A 15332-nucleotide genomic window follows, 5' to 3' on the forward strand; every position below is an offset into this window, starting at 1 on the left:
CGGCTGGAAATATATTGGGCCTCGGCCCATCAAATGAAAAGGTCAAAAGCGTTAGCAACGATGTCCTACATCCCACAATCCTATTTTTTAACATCATTTGATTTTGTCCGATGATCTTTTAATTTGAGTTCGACATCCTAAATTTTTTTTGTTTTTTTAGTATTTGGTTAAGCGATAACATTAGTAAGTTAAATATTTGATTAGTTATTGACGAAGTTCGAACACACACCGTCATGCAAGGTCACAACATCTTTCCACTACTGTGGTAAATAGCTACTTGCAATATTTTCTCAATGATTAATTTCATCACAATTATTTTTTTTGTTGAATCCATTACATGCACTAAATGTTATTAATTTTAAGGTGAATATACCTCAACAAAATGTTGCAAAAGAAAATTTGTATTGACTTGGAACATTGATAATCGAGTAATGAGAACAATTAAGAGGAAGTGAAACTTAACACATCTTTAGAAAATTCAGAAATTTGTATGGTACAAAATGGACGAAAATAATCATCAACGTAACGATATAACCATTGACATGAATTGAAAGTTTAGAGAACCCTCTAAATATTCTAGAATAATTCCGTTTTAACATGAACCGATTAAATAAAGGCTTATTTGTAGTTACAGTCCTTGAAACTTAATTTGATCCTCCTTTGTTCCTTTAAAACTCAAAAGTCGTCATTTTTATTCTTAAAAACTCAAATTTGCTCCACATTGCCTTGTTTATGTTATTTTCGTTCAAATACGTTTAATGAGGATTAAAAAATACATTTTTAGAATAATTCTTTTTAGTTACGTTTCTTAAAACTCAATTTAGATCCCAATTTATCCATTGAAACTCAATATTCGCTTTACTTTAATTTGTTCCTATGTATTCCGTTAAATAGCTCTCCACCCCTGTCTCTAATCATTTTCCATAAATCCATCCCTTCTCCCTCCATCTCCAGCCACTTTGTCATTAATTCCATCGATTTCGTTATTTCTTGTGTTCTTAATCAGAAAAGTAGCATAAAAAATCCATGAGTTTTTTTTTTTTTTTTTTTTTTAATAATAATTCTCTGACATAGAGTAGAGGTGCCAAACGGGTCTTGGCAGATGAGGAATTTGAATTTCGTTTATGGGAAGAGGGAGATGAGGAGAGACAAAAGAACAGGAAGAGCTGATGGCGGGGCATCGTCAAAATCGGAAATAAAAGCCTAAACTTAATGGTTATTTAACGGAATACACAGAGATAAGATAAATTAAAGCGAATATTGAGTTTTAAGAAGTAAAATGTAAAATTTTGAGTTTTAAAAAGTAAAATAAGATCAAAATTGAATTTTAAAGAACATAGTAAAAAATAGAGAATTGTTATTGGTACTCCAAAAATCTCATTCTACACTCCAAACTTTTTATATTCGAAAAGAAAAACATACTTGTAAAGAATGTAAAATAAAAATTTTAAAGTACCAATAACACTTCTCTAAAAATAAGCTCGAAATAAACAATTAGATGTCCACCAAAGCCCATTTAACTAGAATATTTACTCATAAAAGGCCCAACGTATCCAGTATATAAACACATCCAATGGAATCACAGTCAGAAACTCCCAACTCTCTCTCTCTCTCCACTTTGTGTTTCTCTTCCCAAGGGTTAGGGTTTATCCTCGCTCTTCTGCCAATGGACTCAACCAAGAAGAGAAAGCTGGACGAGAACGGCGTCGTTCTGGACACGGATCCCGCCTCCGCCCCCAAGCTCTCCCCTGAAGACGCACGCAGGCTCATCGAGCGATTCACCCCCGATCAACTCCTCGACATTCTCCAAGACGCCCTCTCCCGCCACGTCGACGTTCTCGAAGCCGTCCGCTCCATTGCCGATCCCGACGCCTCCCAGCGCAAGCTCTTCATCCGCGGCCTCGGCTGGGACACCACCACCGAGGGCCTCCGATCCCTCTTCTCCGCCTATGGCGAGCTGGAGGAGGCTATCGTTATCCTCGACAAAACCACCGGAAAATCCAAGGGTTATGGGTTCGTCACGTTCCGCCACGTTGACAGTGCTCTCATGGCTCTGAAAGAACCGAGCAAGAAGATCGACGGCCGCATGACCGTCACGCAGCTCGCCTCCGCGGGGAATTCGAACTCCAACACCGCCTCCAACAACGTCGCTGACGTATCGTTGCGGAAGATTTACGTGGCCAATGTTCCCTATGACATGCCGTCGGATAAGCTCTTGGCGCATTTTGCCCTGTACGGAGAGATAGAGGAGGGCCCGCTAGGGTTTGATAAGCAGACTGGGAAGTGCAAAGGGTATGCGCTGTTTGTGTATAAGACTCCGGAAGGGGCTCAGGCGGCGCTTGTTGATCCGGCGAAGAACATCGAGGGTAGGCAGTTGCTTTGTAAATTGGCGATTGATGGGAAAAAGAGCAAGTCGGACGGGCCGGCCCAGGGTCAAGGACCCGGGAGTGGTTCCAATGCGCACGGAGATGGGATGGGGATGGCACCGCCGTCTTCGATTCCTGGGCAGTACGGCATCCCAGGTGGAATTGGTTCTTATGGTGGGTATAACAGTGGGCTTCAGGGCCAGCCTCCATTGGGTCACCATCCATTGGGTGGGCCTGGGTTGTCTGGTATTGGAAACCAGGTGAATTCGGGTTTGGGTGGTGGTGGTGGATATGGAGGGTTGGGTGGGCCTTATGGTAACTATGGCGGGCCTGGGGGTTATGGTTTAGGTGGTGCCGGTGGGTTGGGTGGTGGACTTGGTGGTGCTGGGTCGGGCGGTGGTGGTCCAGTTGGTGGTGTGGGTACCGGGTCGTCTATATATGGATTGCCTCCGAGTTCAGGTGGGTTACCATCTGGTAGGTATCCGGAGGGTGGACATTACGGCCTGTCGGCCTATCAGAATCAGCACCACCAGCAAGCTGGAACGTCACCCCTTCCAAGGGTTCCTCAAGGTGGCATGTACCCAAATGTGCCACCTTATTTCTGAGGTATTTTCATTGCTTGTATCTTTTGCTATTATGTTTCTAGTTTGGTGGTATTGATTGAATTTATTGGTGCTTTGTTAAATTACTTGTGTATGGTTGCTTCTTGTTGTTTTGGTTGTTTCTTTACAAAATTTGTGCCTTTGACTAATTGTATTGTTTATTTTTTTTGCTTTTGTTTATGTGTGCATAGGATACCTCGCGTCTCTGTTCGTGCTTCTGCGTGAATCAATTTGCTTTTGTTGATTGAGAGGCGATCAAGTTTTTCTGTATTAGATTAGACGAATATGTTTTCCTTTGCTGCAGTATTTCTCTTGTTTTTCTATTTTATATGAAATGTTTTAATAGTACTTTTTGTGTTGCATCCAAAGCTTTAATTTTAGCCGAAATATTAGATGTGGATATTGCATTATAATTTATGATGTTCGGACATATTTAGTCAAGAACTTAAACGATGGAGTTTCCAAATGAATTTTACAGTTTTCTGTTACTTGAAATTTGAATTTTGTGTCAAGTGTTACTTTTTAGTCCTTAATTCTGGAGGAATATGGATGTTAGAATCTTTTATCTTTACAAGATGCTTCTCCAGTTCACATAGTGAAACCTTTTCTGTTTGGTAGTGCGGATGGAGTTGTATGCATATTTTTTTCCCTTTGATCAATGTGGGTGGAAACTTGATACTTGAGGAGGAATTCAAATATCTCTTTTGTGACTTTTCTTATATTTTGTTTTATTTGTGTATAGTTTTTGTTGGGAATTGATGGGATTGATTGAGCAACTTGTCAAAATAAATTTGAGCGATAGAGAGGAACACTAACGACATTAGTAGAAATGGGTATGTAATGTTTGTGTAATGTGTACCATTCCAGTGTGTGTGTAGTATCAAATACTTGAGCTAAATCATTGTTTTCTTTGAATAACTGTTTATTTGTTAGTGGCGGTTAATGGTTCCCATAGTCATATTTTTAGAACACTGGCTGCTTTTCATTCTTTGAGTTTCTTGGATGGTGTATTCATTTTAAATAAAAAATTAAAAGACTATGTGAAAGGTACAAAGCATTCATATCATTGTAGTTGTTATATTTGAAGGGGTGATATAATTTTTGGCTTTAGAAATTGTGGTTAATAATGTGTGGGTGCAGATTTTGTGAGACAATTATTTGGAGGGTTAATGAAGTAGTGGGATCGTGCAAGTGATTGCTTTCATACATTTATTTGAGGAAAGATTTTATGCTTACTTGGTTGGTGCAAAGTTTTGCACAAGTTACCAATGAAACCGTCAAAACATTTCCACATTCCAGTATTCTATTGATGTAAGTCAACTATTGATTGTTAGTTTTATTTATATGGTTTTATGCTCAATTAAGTATAGCATGCTGTAAGATGATGAATTCATCTTCTAAACTTTGATACTGCTGTACTATTTTTTTGGTCAATTTTGGGTTATCTTATCATTTTATTGTTCTCTAGTAGTTCGACTGTTTTCAAATATTTTGGTAAGTTAGCAAGGATGACTTGTTTTGATATTTATTTTAAAGTTGTGTGAAATACATTTTGCGTGGTCATTGATTTGATCTGTTTGCGTGTTTATTGATTTGATGTGTTTGTGTTTTTTATAGTTCAATTGAAAGATGGATTGAGTTATTGGTTGATGTTTGAATCAGGTGTATGACCGCTTGTTGGCGCAGATGCTTTATATGGTTCTGGTGATTGCGTGATTGCAGACTATATGCTGTGGTTTGATGATTGTATTAGCTGTGATTTTATCGCCTCTTCATCACTTCATCTGCACCTTTAAGATGTAGGTCATTTTTGAGTTATGGTAGCAAAAGTGACTAAATTAGACTAGTTTTCTGTATTCTGTCAGGAACTGATGTGATCTGTAGGTTTTTTGGCCATAAAGTATAGTTTGTTTTTTTATAATAACTGATTTACGTTTCTTTTACTTTGAGAATGTATGTATGGCGGTTGTTGCTCTTACTTTAGTTGATAATTGATATGACTTTGTTTGTATGGAGCTCTTCAAGATGGTGGCTTGCTGCTGTGATATGCGCCTTACAAATGTACGTAGGACTTACGTTTGGTGTGAAATTCTGTTGGTGATGTTGTCTCAAGCTTTCTTTTTGCTGAAAAAGATTGTTTTGTTTTCACTGGTTTTTAACCCTCTCTTCAACAATTTTGGTTTCCCTGTGGATAAGCTGTATTGGCCATATTGTCTCTTTTGACTGTGATTTGTTCATCCATGAGTTTCTTTATTCCGTTGAATGTTGTGGGTTTTTTCCTGGTGTACATGTTATGTATTCAGATTGCTTTTTTTTCTTTTCTTCCTCATCCCCATCTTCAGTAAATATATGGGATGTTCATCGAAGTCAAATTTTATAATTTTGCATTGTAGGCATTTATTGATGGTCAGTGTGTATATAGTCATTCTTTTTTGTAGAGGCACTCGTTAAGCTTTTGGTGGTTTATTGAGGAGCCCTATTTTGTTGTTGACCATAGAAAATGTTGATGTAAAAACGGTGTTTCTAGTACATAATTCATGCCTCTACGATTTAGCTGTTTATTTTGTTGGATTGTATGGAAGTGATTGGAGATTGACTGAATTTCAGTTTTGACGGATGGTTGATTCTGTTTTAGTCCTTATGGTGCTCTATTTGAAAGGAGGCTTTTGCGAGGTGTGTGTAGTTCGATGGACAGGAAGACTTCATTTTATATGGGGATAGAATAGTGCCTTATCTTTGCGATTCATGGCGTCTCTGCTTTTAAGTTATGGTTCTTTCATTTGAAAACCCCATGGTATCGCTCTTTACCATATAATATGATGTCTCTGTTTGGGTTGTGAAAGTGGTTCTTTGCTTTCTTAGTAGACATGCTGAATTTCAATTTATGTGACGGTAAACTCTAGTGGCATAATTTCAACATCGTATCTCGTTCCATCCATCCAACCCAGTACTTTTATGTTACGTTTCTTTTTCCCGTTTTTAGATGGTTTGGTGTTATTTGATTGACAAACTACTGTCTTTTTTTCTGGTCTGAAAAATTGTTGTTTTTTAACACCTGCGTTTGAGAAATTTGTAATTCAGGCAACTTCCTCTGTTTGACTTATTGGTTTTGTTTCATTTACTGTGGTTTTTCTATTGTCTTCCCCATTCCTTTGTACATTGTGTTTAGTTTTGCGCAACATGATTTTGAGTTGTCTTACTGTCTTCTCGCCCCATTCTTTTCGTTGCGAGTGTTTTCTGTTTGTTGGGCGGGAGTGGAATTTGGGGGCCAGAAGTGAAGATGTAAGGGGAATATTTTGATGCTCAAGCTTGGTGAGATGAATCGTGTTGTGGTGGTTGTGGCGGCAAGTGGAATCTTGGTGGCAGAGGCCGAGAAGTGGAGATGTAGAGGAATATTTTGATGCCAAATATCGGTGAGATGAATTGCGTCGTGGTGGGTGAGGCGGATAAGGATGTCACAGAGTGGTAGCCGAAGGCTTATGATTGATGTTTGCCACGGGATGCAGAGATATTCCGTCCGCGGTGGTAGTATGTGCATGATCGTGAAAGTTGTATAAAGTCTATTCTTTTATGTTAAAGTGAAAGTGGAGAGCAATTGGGCATCAATTTTCAGCTTTATTCTTTGATACGTTTGTTTCCTGATATCGACCGTGTTATCAGTCGGCGACTCGAAAAATGTAGAAATTTGAAGATGCATTAGTCAATCCTCCTGCATAAAGTTGGCATATAATTAGTCGAGTCTGTCGGAACACAGGTGCATATGCCATATGTAATTATACAAGTGAAATGATTCTTGAATTTTTTTTTTGTTTCTTCTAATGAGATATGGTTACTATCTCGTGCTTTGAGCACGTGGAAAAATCTATGATCCGAGAAAGATGGCTGCCCGAAAGATGCCTTTACAAATTCAAATTTATTTGTGCTCTTTTAACTTATTGGTGTAAAAAATTTAAGGTGGTGTTATCTACATGCTTATTTTTCATCTCACACATCTTTCTTAATTTTTAACGTCGGATGAAAGGAATTGACCAGTGGACAAAATTTAACAAGGGAGAGAGAGAGAGAGAGAGAGAGAGAGAGAGAGTCAAAATTTTGTCCAAGTAATTTTCTTTCAAGCGAACACAGAGTTGTAAGACGTTGGTGTAAGAAATGTAGTCCGACTTATGAATTTTGTTTGAGTTGGAAGGAATTAGATGGATTAGTTCCTTTCATATCCACAAGATGGTACGATTGCTTTGCCGTCAACTTGGAACAAAATTTGAAAGTTCCAGTCGAGAAAACTCGGCCTCCGTTCATTGTAGGGGTCGAAAATGTAAATTCATCGTCAAGGAAGGATAATGCAAACCAAGGAATTGTCGGATGATGCTTTAGGCCAACAAGTGTACCCAATGTCTAACCAAACTCGCCACGTCTACATACATTGCAACTTTTCAAACAAGTGATGATTAAATTGACGGAAGACAGACGACAGGGGAGAATGTAACGCAGCTTGCGACACCTTTACTCGAAGGTCGCCATTGGTGTCTACATTGCATTAATGGAGAAAATGGATGCTAACTTCCAAGAATCCGTTCAACTTTATCTCTTCTAATTCCGTCTTCTTTTTTTTAATACATTGAAATTTTTATATTAGAGCGAAGAGGAGTTTGGCTAAACCACATAATAGGCAACTTAATTTGGTATCGAATTTGTCATCCGTAAGATTCGGACATAAGACATCTTATTTTTAAGTGAAGAAAAATATTACTAGATTGTAGTACTGAGTGGCTAATTTGAACAAAATGATGAAGTTGGTTTTTGTTTCTTTCTTCAACGTACGTTGGGTTTTGTGATTTTCTCCACAATTAGTCTGTTAGACGTTTTTTTTTATTTTTTTTATACATTGTTGATTGAGAACAAAAATATGCAGAAGAGAAAAAGCAAAAAAAATGCATACGCTGAAAATTTCACATGCTTACGATTTGTCAAGATACAGTAAATTAAATTACTATTTGGAATTAACTTGGCTCTTCAAATGATGAGAAGGAGTACTTAAAATACTTCGTGATCGATTTACAAAGTAAAGCGTTTTTAATCGGAATCGTTAATATTATAAGTCACTTGTTGTGAAAAAAAAAAAAAACACATCTCTGGAAAAAATCCATTAAATACGAAATTGTTTAGTTATCTAACTATACAAAAATAAATGGACAAATTTGGTACAAGAATTACAAGCTGTCTATATATTTACTACAATTAATAGATTAAACGACTTTAATTTCAATTAATTTTTTGCATATATAATTTTTATAAAGCTAGTTTTAATATGAACTATACGGAGAATAAGCATAAAGTTCAGAAAATATGAGGTAAATGATAGGAAAAAAAAAGCGAGGTTAGAAATATTAATAAAACTAAAAAAATATTAATTAATATATTAATAAAAGACGCACGCATTATCCCAAAGAAAAGGAAGAAAGGAAAAAGGTAAAAAAATTATTTGGCAGGGTCAGTCAATTGCGCCAGAAAAAGCCAAGGGAGGAAAAGAGAGGAGGAGAGCCGGCCAACCTTTTGCTATTACTAATTCCAATCAAGGAGACCGGTGGCCTTCATGTTATTCCACTTTTTTTAAAACCGAAAAGATTCACATAGATATTTAAATATTCTTTAATTATTTTTATGCTATATACTAACAGAAGAGGATTCTCTCTTGAGCTCAGGATGTGAATCTTTTTGACCAACTCATCCGAACGGTTTAAATTTAATTCAACAGTTGTAATTATTATAACTTTTAAAAAGTCTTCTGTTTTAAGCCGTTGGATTAAATTTAAACGATCCTGATGAACTGATCAGGAGGATCCCCATTCTGAGCTCGGAGAAGATCCTCTTCCTATACCAACATACAAACTGAACTTAACTGTGTAAAATAAATTCTTAATCAACCACCTTGTGGTAGTTAAATATTTGGAATTTCAGTTGGACTCATATTGTACTTTAATATTTTATTATTTTATTTATGTGATTAAGATAAACAAAACATAAACGCTCTTTAAACCCCCCCCCCTTTCTTCTCCCTAAACCTCTCTCTCTCTCTCTCTCTGTGCGTCCAGGTTCCAACTGAGCTTACCGGCGCCGCCAGCTGCCGGTAATTCATCTCTTCCTGTTTTCTCTCTGCCTTGTTCATTTAAATTTCGTTGCTTTTCCACTCAATTCGCACTCTTTAATTTATTTTTGCTGGTTTCTCTTCTTCTTTTTGTACCCAAAAAAAAAAAAAAAAATCCCTCTTTTCCGAATTGGAACGATTATATATGCATGTAGGTATGTTTATGTCCATTTTTTTTTAATTTTTTGTGTAAAATTATATATGTTTATGCTTTGTTGTATTCAGGGAGCTGCTGTGTTCTTGTTTTTGTTTGCCAGACTTGTGAATTATGGAGAATGATTTAATTTCAGTGTGAATTTTGGGTTTTGAAATTGAATTTGATGATGGTGATTGATGATTGAGTTTGATCAAGTTTAAATTAATAGCTTAATCGCGATCACTGTTCGAAAAGCCCTGTTTATGTTCTTGGGCGAGATGATGGAAGGCTCATACATATGTGAAGTTATTTAAAATAAATCATGTTAAACCCTAAATTCTGTTGGTTTTAGTTCTCTCATGAGTTTAAAGATTAGAACCCCGGTTAAAAATGTGCTTGATCGCGGTCGGTATTAGTGTTGCTCGAGCCTTGCATAAGAGCAGCTAAGGTAGTGTGAACGAAAGAAGCACTGGTAAGGCGGTGTAGACGTTAAATATAAATGTTGCTCAATGCTTATTGGTTTTTAAGAGCTAAAGAACAGGCAAAAGTCTTGAATTTGAGGAATGTCGATGTAGGTTAGTATATAGGGATTAGGGAATGCATGAGAGTATTCAAAGCCTGTACATGTATATGAAATTATGAACAAGTATGTTTTATACATTGTATATGCAAACTAGTGATGCTTATATAAATATACAGTCATCGATCGTTGTGGCAATGGTTATCTTGGATTTTTTTTCTTCTGTTCTTTGTGTTTTCAGACCAGTAACCTCTCAACTCCCTTGTGTAGTTCGTGTAGACCTTGGTTTCCTACTTCTGTACATCCAATATTACTTTTTTTTTTCCCTAAATTACAGAAACATTTTGGTTTATAGATTGATCTTTATGCACTTTCTTCATTCCCTGTCAAATTTAGATCAGTTTCTTGTTTCGTTTCTATTTTCTGTTCCGTATATAGTTTGGTTTCTGAATTTATCATGTGACAGTTGTATCTCCTGTAGTTTTGTATTCGATTTTACACTGATTTCTTTGTCACTTGAAAAATTTGTAATATGTGACTTAATGTGGTCTTATGATGCTCATTGTAGTTCATATGGTAAGATATGCTACTCTATATTTGACTAACGTAAACCATTAAAATACAGTTCAGTGTTCGTGATGGATTTTATGAAACTCAAAAGTATAAATTGGGTTGGAAACATTTACCAGAAATTTGAAACAATCTGCCAGGAGGTGGATGGTATAGTGAATCAGGTAATAAGGGAAGAAAAAGCCCAAATGAAAACTATTTCGTTTGCCTCTTGTCTTTGATTAGTTTTGTTGCTGCTAACTGCTAAGCAGTAACTCCAGTTGTCAATTCCTCTCGCAATACTAAATTATATTTCTTTCACAGGACACAATTAAATATGTTGAAAATCAGGTGCAGACAGTGGGTAAAAGTGTGAAGAAAATTTCTAATGCCGTCCAAGATTTACTTCCTCCGGTTAAACATGATGCTAACGGTGTGGCGGAGACACAGAAGTCTGCCATTAGTGCTAAGTCAAGGAAAAAGGTAACGCAAAATTCTTTGGATGTAACTTCAAAGCAATCACCTACAGAGCCCAATGTAAAGGATCCTGTGAGAGACCAGCTGAGTCCGGTCTCTACGGAATATGACCTTACAGACCAACCTAGTCTTCCAACGATGAATACTCTTGAAGTGGCCGAGTCAGATTTATCTGTGGGAAAGATCGACAAAGTTTTGGCAACTGAGAAGTCTATAGTTGCAATTGAAAAGCAATCTCCTACAGAGCCCAATGTAATGAATCCAGTGACAAACCAGCCCAGTCTTGTCTCTAGTAAATATCACCTTGCCGATCAACTGAGTTCTCCAACTTTAATAGATACTGTCAAGGTGCCAGAGTCTGACTCATCTGTGGGGAAGGTTGATGAAGTTTTGACCAGTGAAGGTTCTGTAGATGTGACGGAAAATCAATTGCCTACAAAGCTAAATGCGATGGATCCTGTAACAAACCAGCTGAGTGTTGTCTCTGGTGAATATTACCTTCCAGATCAACCTAGTTCTCCAATTTCAGTGGACACTCTTAAGGTGCCAGAGTCCAACTTATCTGTGGGAAACATTGATGGCGATTTGGATATTGAAAATTCTTTAGATTCACCTGAAAAGCAATCACCTATGGAGCCCAATTTAATGGATCATGTGACCAAACAGCTGAGTCTTGTTGGCAGTAAATATTACCTTGCAGATCAACCTAGTTCTTCTGCAGTGGATACTCTCGAAGTGTTAGAGTCCGAGTTATCTGTGGAAAATATTGATGAAGTTTTGGCAAATGAAAATTCTTTAGATGCAACTGAAAATCTAACACGTACAGACCCCAATGTAATCGATCCATGCCAGCCGAGTCTTGTCTCCAGTAAAGATAACCTTGCAGGTCAACTTAGTTCTCCTGCTTCCATGAATACTCTTGAGGTAGTGGAGTCTGACTTGTCTGTTCCAGAGATTGATGACATTTTTACCAATGAAGACTCAGCTGCAAACAATGAAGAAACTGCCGTAAAAGTGTCTGCACCTATATTAGAGGAGTTAACTTCTCCTTTTGTGGCAGAACACTCGACAGCGTCCCCACACGGGGTATTTTCTCATAGCAATCATGAAAATAGATGTGCTGATTTGCCTGAGGTTGCACCTGTAACCCCTGCATATGGATTGGAGTTTGAGTCCGAGCAGAAGTCGACTGTTTGTAATGAGTCTTCAGATGAAACTGAGGATGTATCTGGTGCTTCAAGTACTACTTCTGAAATTGCCTCTTCAGTTGTATCTGGGGAAAACGCTATAGAGAATATGGAACTTGCATCCTTCAGCAGCTCCAATGCAAAGGATTCTAATGGGCTCCCATCATCTGCTTCACCTTCAACCGTGTCTGGTGAGAATAAGGACCTCGGTATGGGACTTTCTTCTTCCAGCAGTGTCATATCACCCGAATCAGTAGGTTAGTATTTTTGGCTGGCTTGCTATAGATGTACTCTTGCTTTCTTTATAAAACCAGTATTGATAACTTCTGTATTACAGCAGAAGGCACTTCCAGAACGGCAGAGATCATGCCTCTGACAGTACCATTTAGAAAGCAGCAAGTTCAAATCTGCGACTCTGTTCAGTATGGTGCTCTTAGGTTGTCTTTAGATATTGGTATGTCGCAGAATGTGCATTTGATACTTCTTTTTATTTTCTTTCCCATTGTTCACTTTTAAAACTCCTCGGCTCATAGTGTATTGCCTTCCTGGAGATATCAGAAGTGAGAATGCTGACATACATTCATATGAAGTTTTGTTTGTAGTAAAAGCAATGGTGTTGAGACTTATGATTAATGTTGGAATCATGCGGAGCCTTAACGCTATCTATTAGCTTTTTAACTGATCTAGATTGGATGCTTTTATGATTTGTTTATGATGTCACCTTTTCTCTAATGTTGTTAATTGTTTTACAGGATGTTCAGATGAATCAAGCAGTGATTCTTCTCACTTTCCTATGGAAACCATTGATTTGCATGATAAGGTAATGCTGGAGGAGAGGAATGTCGGTTTCCACAACAAGGTAAAGCTGGAGGAGAGCTGTGTCATTATAGACGATAGCGTCCTGCATGCTGTCTCTAGCCGAGCAAGAAAACTAAGATCATGCAAGGTACGTTCCTTTACTCCAATCCTCCATTTCTGTTTCTGTAATGTTAAGTTTAGGTAACAAATATGAAAGCTGAAGATTATTCCAAATCGCCTCAATTTTCTGAATGCATGTTATACGGTTTTCCAAAATTTCTGTTGAATTGAATTAGAAGATAAAGAAGACTACATCCGTCATTTCAGACTGGCGTTTAACATACTTAATATAATTCTCCATTCGTTCTCATATTTAAAAGGCATATTTACAGTGAACTTTTAACACGGATTTAGATTGCAGTCACCCATTTCTTGAGAATCAATGACTTATCCCCCAAAAGAATTATTTAAAGAAAAGAACCCGAAATGTTTCTTGAAAATATGAAACTCTGTTAGAACATTATGTGCCCGATTAGCAACACGAACCTAACTGATCAGGTTTCTTTTTTCTTTCTTAAATACAGAAAAGAATCCAGGATGCTTTTACATCAAACAAGAGGTTGGCAAAGGAGTACGAACAGCTAGCAATTTGGTTCGGAGACAGTGATATAGATTCCAGCCATAGCCAAGGAGCACTCTCGAACATGGAAAAGTCGGAAATTGATGATGCCTGTGATTTTGGATGGGAGCTCCTGTAAGTAAACCAACTCGTCCCTGTAAATAATTGGATCGGTTAAAGGGCTGCTTGCCTTAGCAGGTAAATATGGTGGAAAGTTACATACCAAACCGAATATATATAATTGAAGATGATGCCTGTACATAAAATAAACTAGTTAAGCATCACGGTATTGAGTTCTAGCTGGTCAGTATTGTTTCCGGATTTTATCTTCACCGGTTTTTTGCTGGTTGAAGAGGATGAACAAACGGATTATAAATATTGTGTCTACCGTCACCAAATTCAAGTCGTTTGTAGTTTGTTGGTTGAAGAAGATCAACAGAAGAGTTAAATACAAATAGCAGGTGTCACATCTTTTCCTTCCTTGCAAAATGCTGCACAACGAATCCTCAATATTAACCTACGAGTGTACATTTCATGCATTTTATCGAAGGCTCGATTGTTAATTTCGTGTTACAAAAGATTTTGATGGCTCTTCAACAGATGTGCATACAACATTTCATTCCATGCATCAGGAACCCCAGGTAGGCACCGGTGAAAGCAATTGGCAAATTTTTAGGATCCGATCTCTGTTCCTTTGCCAAAAGCTGTCACCGGCGTTCCCCATAAACCATTACGGATAGATTGCAAGGCCAAGTTTGTAAGGCCAGTTTGTATGTAGTGACATTATATAGATTGAACCATGCAGTTCAGGGGTTCAAACTGCCCTCTTTGTACAGAGCTCCAACAAACATCAGCCCCTTGCCCCCTGAAATCTGCATTAGCTTCAACGCATCAAACCTGATTTTTCAAAGCCAAAACCACTCACTAAGAAAATAAAAAGACATGAAATACCTTAACACACGTGTTTAGTGTGACCGTCACACTGTCACGTAATATTACTAATTCATTTATATGGTTATAACATTAATAAATAGATATACCTATAACAACATGTGTGAATTAGTTACACCAGATAACAATGTAATAGTCTCGATTGTACGGCGTGCGCTAAAAACTTAGAATGCACATGCATGCAAATTATAGAGCTTTTACCTTGTGAGGTTACAGTCATTTGGTTGCCACCTCCAATTCTTATACTAAGAATCCGGCCTCCCTTTCCTCTGGCAAGTAGCTTGCTTTACCAAGTAGGGACAGCTCTCTTCTGTGTAGTGAGGATGTGACAAATTATCCCACATCCACTTCCCTTCAAACACATTGCAGCTCTCGTCAATCCGGTCTTCCGGTGAGACAACAACCGCCGACCGGTCTCGATTTTTGGCCTCTTGGCCTACCATACATCTGAAAGACAAAGCTGCCATTGCTCTTTAACGTGTCGAGGACTAGCCGTGCAGTTCCTAGCGAGGCCAATGCAACCGGGAAGAGGCACTGGATTCTCCGCTCGAGGGAGGGCTGCTGCCTTGTCATTTGGGGAAGGAGACGAAGATGGTGGGCGTGGGAAGTGAGTGTTTGATTGTTAAAAGACATTTTGCTGGTGAAGTATTTGTAAATGGTACCTTGAGCTTCAAGTCTTTTAGGTCAAGTAACAACATGCAACCGCCAGTTGGTAGGATCAAATTTTAAGTATTTCACCGCCTCCCCACATGAAATTTTGACTCCGTCACTACTTTAAATAAAGACGTTTAAGCACACTCTAATTTTAAATTGTAATTTGTCTACAGGAAAGTATAACTCTTTACCCGTAATTAAAATCTTATACTTGCAAGTGATGGATTTGCTCTGATGATATGAATTTCCTCTTCAACCTCTTCCTCGATGTTTCGGATTTACTCTCTCTTTCTCGGTATAGATCAGTGTAAAATATCACCTGCATTAAAAA

The 15332-nt window shown here is 37.8% G+C and overlaps 2 protein-coding genes and 1 pseudogene across 3 annotated transcripts; 2 read left to right on the top strand and 1 right to left on the bottom strand.

The window, feature by feature from the left end:
- The first annotated feature begins 1592 nt into the window (after nt 1–1592).
- LOC137742393 (UBP1-associated protein 2C-like) lies at nt 1593–4911 on the top strand. 2 transcript variants are annotated; one of them, XM_068482250.1, is made up of 2 exons: nt 1593–2972; nt 4631–4911. In XM_068482250.1, exon 1 carries the CDS (start codon nt 1667–1669, stop codon nt 2969–2971), a length of 1305 nt encoding a protein of 434 aa, XP_068338351.1. In that variant the 5' UTR covers nt 1593–1666; the 3' UTR covers nt 2972; nt 4631–4911. The 2 variants fall into 2 exon arrangements, with proteins under 2 accessions (XP_068338351.1, XP_068338352.1); XM_068482251.1 differs by lacking the exon at nt 4631–4911 and adding an exon at nt 3160–3362.
- A 4107-nt stretch (nt 4912–9018) lies between these two features.
- Nucleotides 9019–13781, top strand: LOC137742175 (chitinase-like protein PB1E7.04c). Its single transcript, XM_068481961.1, has 6 exons — nt 9019–9092; nt 10392–10500; nt 10640–12236; nt 12317–12433; nt 12732–12925; nt 13362–13781. Exons 2-6 carry the CDS (start codon nt 10405–10407, stop codon nt 13533–13535), a joined length of 2178 nt encoding a protein of 725 aa, XP_068338062.1. The 5' UTR covers nt 9019–9092; nt 10392–10404; the 3' UTR covers nt 13536–13781.
- A 132-nt stretch (nt 13782–13913) lies between these two features.
- On the bottom strand, nt 13914–14920 carry LOC137742176 (protein trichome birefringence-like 31; annotated as a pseudogene).
- Nucleotides 14921–15332: the final 412 nt, after the last annotated feature.

Source organism: Pyrus communis, chromosome 8, assembly GCF_963583255.1.
Source record: "Pyrus communis chromosome 8, drPyrComm1.1, whole genome shotgun sequence".
Classification (NCBI taxonomy): domain Eukaryota; kingdom Viridiplantae; phylum Streptophyta; class Magnoliopsida; order Rosales; family Rosaceae; genus Pyrus; species Pyrus communis.

Coding starts and splice junctions, on each gene's coding strand:
- LOC137742393 (XM_068482250.1), top strand. CDS start 1,667: ATGGACTCAACCAAGAAGAGAAAGCTGGACGAGAACGGCGTCGTTCTG.
- LOC137742175 (XM_068481961.1), top strand. CDS start 10,405: ATGGATTTTATGAAACTCAAAAGTATAAATTGGGTTGGAAACATTTAC. Junction 12,237..12,316: donor CATATCACCCGAATCAGTAG/GTTAGTATTTTT, acceptor TCTGTATTACAG/CAGAAGGCACTTCCAGAACG. Junction 12,434..12,731: donor TAGGTTGTCTTTAGATATTG/GTATGTCGCAGA, acceptor ATTGTTTTACAG/GATGTTCAGATGAATCAAGC.